The sequence below is a fragment of the Penaeus chinensis genome, chromosome 9 (assembly GCF_019202785.1).
Source record: "Penaeus chinensis breed Huanghai No. 1 chromosome 9, ASM1920278v2, whole genome shotgun sequence".
NCBI lineage: Eukaryota > Metazoa > Arthropoda > Malacostraca > Decapoda > Penaeidae > Penaeus > Penaeus chinensis.
Window position 1 is genome coordinate 35,212,768 of NC_061827.1, and position 7,500 is coordinate 35,220,267.

A 7,500-nucleotide genomic window follows, 5' to 3' on the forward strand; every position below is an offset into this window, starting at 1 on the left:
TATGACAATAAGCTTAAAAGAGAGAGAAATAGAATATGAATGTGTGTTTGAGAATGTGAGTGAGCATAGATGGGACAGTGAGTGTTCACAACAGTAAGAGATAGGATACATGTGCATTGATAGAGAGACATTAATAGAAAGGTAGGTAGGCAGATAGAGATGTATATACATATATGCATATGAACCGTATTCATGTTGACAAATGTAGAAAAGCTATGAATGAGAATTAATATCTCTACAATGCAAGAAATGTATTTGATCAGTTTTGATTATATTTTTGTCAGAAATATTTCAAACAAAGATATAATCGAAACCGGTCAAATACATCTCTTGTATTGTGAAGATATTCATTCTCATTCATACCTTTTCTATATATGCATATGTATCTGTGTGTGTCGCACATTCTTGTAATGAATCTTGCATCTTTACAAAGCATTGTATTCATTTGAAGATCCAGTAAGTATATAGTGTCTGCACCTTTTTATTTCTGCCTTTACTAAATACTTACACTTCAAACAGGCCATGGAGCTGATGTCAAATGTGTGGACTGGCACCCATCAAAGAGCTTGCTGGCGTCGGGGAGCAAAGACAATCAGCAGCCTATTAAACTCTGGGATCCTCGCTCTGGTCAACCCCTTGCAAAACTGTAAGTGTGAGACATACATGCAGGAAGTTTACTGAAACAAACTTGCATGTACATGATTATACACAAGTATTTAGTGCACAAATAATCAGATACGTAATTCACTGTCCCTTTTGTTACTTAACTTGTATTTTCTTATTTTTCTTCTTCTTTTTCATGGATAAATAAGTGTTTGCATTTTGCAGTTTGAATTAATGGTCTTCCTTGTTATGTACTTTTGATTGAGCTTTTAAATGGAGGGCATAGAGGTATTTTAGATAATTCAAACTCTTTACTTTGATCAAGATGGTGCCGTAAAAATTCATTTATAATAATTTGTTCTCCACTTTTTCAGACATGCTCATAAAAGCACAGTCATGGATCTGAAGTGGAACTCCAATGGTAACTGGCTCTGCTCAGCATCCAGAGATCATCTGCTCAAGCTTTTTGATATCCGTAATCTTTCCACAGAATTCCAGGTGAGTTGGATGGGTTTTATGTATTAGATGTAAATGTGTGGGCAGTAGGTTCATTGACTTGTTGTAGTATGTTTGAGTTTTATGTGTAATGTGCTTTGTTAGAATTGGGGTGTCTTATCTTTAACCCATTGCCGCCGGGGAAAATTAATAAAAAATGGGGAAAATGCTGTGCTCATTTTTTATATTGTGAAATGTCTCTCTACATAGATGGCTCTGCTAGTGCTTAGCCACAAAGAAGTCAATTAGTAGATCTTGTGACCTTACCTGATTTAACCTTTCCTTGAATTGGAGGGAAAAACTTATTTTTTACTAGTGCTATGAATATCCATGGTGTTATTTTTATTATAAACATAATTACTATAATGTTATAAACATTAGTAGCAGCAATATAAGATAACGTTTAATATTTTCGTAAATCTGTGAAAAGGATGAACTGGTGAGACAGGCAGTACTCATAACTGGCTCATTGGTGACTAGTATCAGTGTATCCATCTATGTATAAAAAACAATTAAACAAGTAAACTCACAGTGAGCATGGCATGGACGTATGTGCCATGACCGTCGGCAATGGGTTAAACTGCCTTCATTTTCTTCCATACTTTAATCGTCCTTTTTTGCAGGTATTCAGAGGTCACAAAAAAGAGGCATCGTGCATTGCATGGCACCCCCACCATGAGGGTCTGTTTGCTAGTGGTGGGTCTGATGGCTCTATCCTATTCTGGCATGTTGGGTGAGTATGAGTTCTTGCACAGTAAAATATTATATTCCTTGAGGTTTAAGGACCCCAAACCTGAAAAGATTTTAGCAGATTGCAAAGGCAGAGGGCAGAGTCTGTTTTTTGGAGGGTAAAGTTATCTTAATGATTTTGCCTAATGCAAAATATATATTCAACATTAAATGATAGGTATGCAAAGGCAAAAGAGACCCAAAACACATGTATTGCTTCACAGTTATTTGTGGAATAAGGGCTTAAAGGAAATAGTTCTGCTTAATGGAGAAATACTCATCTAAAGAGTTGCTTATCTTGTTCTGATCCTAATGCCAACCATCATCATCTCCTTGGAAGCTGTCTTGGGAATCTTCCTGTCATTCTCATGGTCTATCGTTGCCAGCTGGGGGGCAGTTACTTATAAAAGGAGGGCTAGGTAACTGTGGGCATATCCCATGTATATGACTGCTTTAGACTCTACAGCTCCTCTCTAAGTGCTTGTTGTCAAAACTGATGGATAACCTCCTCTCCATCTCTCCAATAAAATGGATGATGTGGTACACCATACCTTACATGGGCACGTGGAGAGGTAGTTCTGTGACATTTATGACCAGAAAAATATAGGGAAAGCATGTACATTGTAAATGCCAAGGTGGTAAAATCATGTGGCTGTACATTGTATCGTACACACTGTCTTGGTATTTACATTCCCCACTGGCCAGATAGAGGAAATTCATATATTATAATACAACCAGTATTGAATATTCCCACCCACCCTATCCATAGGGAGTATATACACTTGTAAAACAATATATTGTAGTCATTTTTTATATGCACGTTTCATTATCTAAAGGGTAGATATTTGGAAGTATTTTTTATCAGCTATTTCATATCATGATTTATTCCCTAACTATTGTCATTAACAGATATGAGTTCTCTTTATCAAATTTAACTAAGTAGAAAGAACTTGGCTACTTCCATGTTTGAGCTCTTGTGACTAACTTGAGTCGAGATGTATGGTGACTCACGAATAGTGTGAGTAATTTTTGGAAATGTACACCTATTTTTGCCCCTCTTTTTCCAACTGGGCTTGGGGTCCTTAAGGTTGATAAAACAGAAGTTTGCAAATGCCTTGATATGATGATTTTTATTAGTGACTTTTATACATGGTCTTTCCATACAAACATTGGAATATAGAATTATTTGCTTTTTGTTGTGCATACTCCTTATCTCTAAATCTTGATATAGAACCATATATCCCCCAACAAAACAGTAATGACAAGGAAGTGGGTGCCATTGAGTCTGCTCACGATGGCATCATCTGGGATCTGGCCTGGCATCCTCTCGGTCATATACTCTGCTCTGGCTCTAATGATCACACGTCAAAGTTTTGGACGAGAAACCGGCCGGGCGACAAGATGAGAGACAAGTACAACCTAAACACATTACCGGCTGGAGTCCTGGCCGACGACTCCATGGATATTGGTACGTTTGATGAGGTGTTTCCTTTTTTCAAGTGGGATACTTCCTCACATGGGGTACTAGATGGTGTAAAATAATTTTGCGAATATGTAGAGTGGTATTGCAGTGTTCTTGCAATATTGTGATAATACAGATATCATAGATACTGCTACTCTAATAAATCTCTCTTCCTTAATTGATATATGCTTTTATAACTCTAATAAAAATCTATTTCCCCCACACTGTAGATGACATTCCTCTGAACTCGAGCCTAACCTCCCAAGGAGCCATTCCGGGTATGGGTCCGGATGACAAAATTGAAGAGACGGAAACAGCTGGGCCTGAGACCATCCCAGGCTTAGACTTTGAAGGTGTTGGATTTGACAGGTCAGGCAAAAGCCCTTTTTTTTATGTGTTTGAAATTGAGATTGATTGAGATTGAGATTGGTTGTTGTGCACAAATTATTTGTTAAAAGTTGTTTTTTAGATGTACATTTTAAAAGTTGTACATAGGCATAGGATTTCAGTACAGAAGTAAGGGATCTATATATATGATTTTAATCCCTCAAAAAACAACAACTATATTCTTCCAGATTTTCCAAGAAAACTCCATATGCCAAACCTATTCCCAAGACCTTTCAAGCTGCGTGGAATGCCGCTGGTGGGTTGGAAGAAGAAATTGAAGAAGAAAACAGTGCGGTGAGTATTAAGACCGATCATTCGGGGGTATTCTTTATTTATTTGATTTGGTTTCCTTACCTATTTTATTTTATTATTTTTGATTAAATATATATTTACCATTTTACTGGCTAAGCAGTGGAATATTAAGAGTGTAACTGTAACTGAACACAAAAGTGGCTCTGTGGGGAGAGAGAGAGAGAGAGAGAGAGAGAGAGAGAGAGAGAGAGAGAGAGAGAGAGAGAGAGAGAGAGAGAGAGAGAGAGAGAGAGAGAGAGAGAGAGAGAGAGAGAGAGAGAGAGAGAGAGAGAGAGAGAGAGAGAGAGAGAGAAAGAGAGAAAGAGAGAGAGAGAGAGAGAGAGAGAGAGAGAGAGAGAGAGAGAGAGAGAGAGAGAGAGAGAGAGAGAGAGAGAGAGAGAGAGAGTGTATATGAATGAACGAAGGAATGAACGACTGAATCCCTAATCATTAATCCTCAAATATACCCACAGACAAGCTGGGTAGTGACGGACAGTGCTGCCCTGTTCTGCATGCCAGCTAACATAGAAGGAGAGATGGTCTACACAGATGATGGCGACGAACTGCCACCTGGCTCAGTACCCCTGAACAACATTAAGGCTAACTCCATTCTGTACTGTGGTTTCCTCATTCCCCTGGGTAAGGAAGCGTTGTTTTCCTCAATTTCACTGGGTTCGGAAGAATTGGTTTCCTCATTCTACTGGGTTCAGAAGATTTTACTTACTATTGCAGTTTTATTGAAGCGAGTGTGCTGTGTTTATGTGAATAGTTGTTAGTTTATATTATTAAATGATTGTAAATAAATTTGGTGGGGTAGATATAAAAGATATGAATAATATAGATAGCCTCATGTCAATAAAGTAATATGAATAAATGTATGTGGATCCACTGGGATGTGAAGGATCACAGCAAACAAAGGGACTCCCAATCATAGCTAGTATTGCAAGAAGAAAATATTGATAATGATAATAAAAAATGTGCTCACTTGATGACTGTCAACCTCACGTCCTACAGAGAAAGTGGCAGGAGATGTCATCCAGAATGCCTTTGCCACCATGGAGGAAGAGGATGCCATTTCTGAGATAACTGGAGACTTTGAATTTGCCAGGAAACTCATAAAAGAGAAGAACCAGCTACTGAATCCAAATGCCAGGTGAGTTGGTACATAATTTTTATTTATCCAATTACATTGTAAGTGAGTGTGTATGTGTATGTGTTTATGCATGCATACATTCCTGCTTGCATGTGTTTGTGTGTATATGGTTAAGAGTAAGGTCCTCATTATGTAGACACACCCCATCTACTCTTGTCCCCCATGTCCTGGGGTCAATAGGCAACAGGCAAGTTAGGCAAACCAGTTAATTAGAGAGCATTTTTATGTTAGATAGTCAGGCTCTTTAAGATATTTCTTTTATGTCAAAGAGTCTGGTCTCATAATAATTTGTAAAATGTATCAGACTTAAACAATTGGCTAAATAGTGTTTGAATCTGAATCTGAATAGAGGGTTGAGGTGGCTGTCCTCTAAGAGGTGAGAAATCCTGGCAGCACCAAGATTAGATGTGGTTACACCTTTTAGTGGTCAGGCTGATGTGATGTCACCATGTTTAGAGGGTAGCCACAGCTATATTTAGCAGGCCTCAGCCTTCAGTAGTGGAAGTAAAAGCATATAATGGTCTTGAGTCTAAGGCTTGCATTTGACTTTTTTCCTTTTTGCTGACTTTTGTCAACTCAGTGTGAAAGATGGATTGATTGGTTATATGCTTAAATGTGGGTGAGCATCTGCAAACCAGATCTTCATATAATATGACAAACCTGTTGCCAAAAGAATTACATATATTAGATCAATAGTCTAACTGTTCATTTATACAATCTATGTTTTTCTTCCAGTGAGGAACCTCCAGAGAAGAAGGGTGGACCCCAGTTTGGTGAACAGAAGAATCCCAATTATGGCAATAGCAACAACAATACAGGCAACTACCAAGGCTCGGCAGGGTTCCAGGGCATGCAGCAACCCTTCGGTGGTGGTCCTAGTGGTCCTCACAACCCCAATTCTCAGAGAGGGAACTTCCGAGGACAATTTGATGGAGGGTTCAACCGTGGAGGGCCCAGAGGGAATTGGTCACACAGAGGAAGTGGCCCAAGGGGAGGCCACAATATGGGGGGGATGAGGGATGGTGGCGAACAGTATGAAGAGGGCTTTGAGGAAGACTGGGGGTATGACGAGCAAGGAGGTGACAATGGCATGAACGGGGGAGGCCACTGGGGAGGCTATGAGGACCGAGGGAGAGGGCGTGGACGAGGTAGAGGGAGAGGGAGGGCCAGAGGAAGTTTCAAGGACTTTGGGGGATATGAGGATGAGGAGCACATGGGTGGGGGAGGCCGACCCAACCACTGGCGTGGGGGAAGAGGGGGCATGCAGGGTGGGGAGGACCACTATGGTGGGGGAGGAGGAGATTGGCACGGGGAGAACACATGGTCAGGGAAGGGTAACAATTACAACAACAACCAGGATGGTGGATGGGATGGGGAAGAGTATGGGGGCCATGGTGGTCGAGGAGGACCATGGAGGGGTAGGCCAAGAGGGCCCAGGGGAGGTGGAGATTTCCAGAGGGGAGGGAGAGGTGGGGGAGGCAGAGGTGATTTCCAAAGAGGGAGATCGAGAGGGGGTGACTTTCAGCGTGGTAGAGGGCGGGGAGGTCCACCAAGGGGGAGGGGTAGGGGCATTGAAGGGGGTGGTGGATGGGACAACTTTTAGTGATATTCTTTTTTTATGCAAAGCCACACATAATCCATTCTTTCACTTGGGGAATCGCACTATTCAGGAGTCTTACTGGCAACTTCTTTTATTTTTTACAAATCTAGAGTAAAAGAAAATCAAGCATTCCTGACCTGGATGTTTTCGTGCTGATATTATTCTCTTTTTTATATATATATTTATCCTTAAATGATATACTTAGGTCTTATGCATATCTGCATGAATGTATGTAAGCATGCATGTTTCTAAAGAGTGAGAGATAAAAATGATAGATTATTGTAACAGTTAACTTTCTGTGTCTGAAGAATTTTTACCGGTTCTTTTGTTTTTCTTTTTGCTCTTGAACCTCATTTTAAAAATTAGATGGTATTCCTGCTATTGAATTTTAAAAAGATATTTATAATCTCAGTCACTACAAGATGAAATTTCTGCCGAGACTATGGTCTTGAATCCGAGCAAAATAAAGAGAGCTGTTGCTATTAATATCTCTCTTTGGTGTGAAGGGAAGGGTTTTTTTTTTTTTATTTTTGGCAATACTATAGATGCAACTACGGTTTTGTGTTGAAAGGTGAATAAACTGACTTATATTTATATGCCATTCACATGCATTGTATTTTGTTTGTTTCCTTTAGTTGGCCAAAAGTAGGAGTCTTGGGTTCTTTGTGACAGCTGTCAGATCACAGTAATTCCATTCACAATTATATGATTATGTAATTTCTTCCTTGAGACTGTGCTTTCATTATTGTTATAAAATGTGCAGGCATTGAGAAAAGAAGC

General features: G+C 39.7%; 1 protein-coding gene across 1 annotated transcript in view; it reads left to right on the forward strand.

The window, feature by feature from the left end:
• The window catches only part of LOC125028977 (pre-mRNA 3' end processing protein WDR33-like), a 38,851-nt gene extending 31,537 nt beyond the window's left edge, over positions 1–7,314 (forward strand). The window contains exons 6-14 of the mRNA XM_047618659.1: positions 520–646; positions 978–1,101; positions 1,722–1,831; positions 3,084–3,295; positions 3,520–3,658; positions 3,865–3,970; positions 4,441–4,606; positions 4,982–5,120; positions 5,856–7,314. Of these exons, the coding sequence (XP_047474615.1) occupies positions 520–646; positions 978–1,101; positions 1,722–1,831; positions 3,084–3,295; positions 3,520–3,658; positions 3,865–3,970; positions 4,441–4,606; positions 4,982–5,120; positions 5,856–6,723 (1,991 nt within the window). The 3' untranslated portion in view covers positions 6,724–7,314. The remainder of the gene's footprint in view (positions 1–519; positions 647–977; positions 1,102–1,721; positions 1,832–3,083; positions 3,296–3,519; positions 3,659–3,864; positions 3,971–4,440; positions 4,607–4,981; positions 5,121–5,855) is intronic.
• Positions 7,315–7,500: the final 186 nt, after the last annotated feature.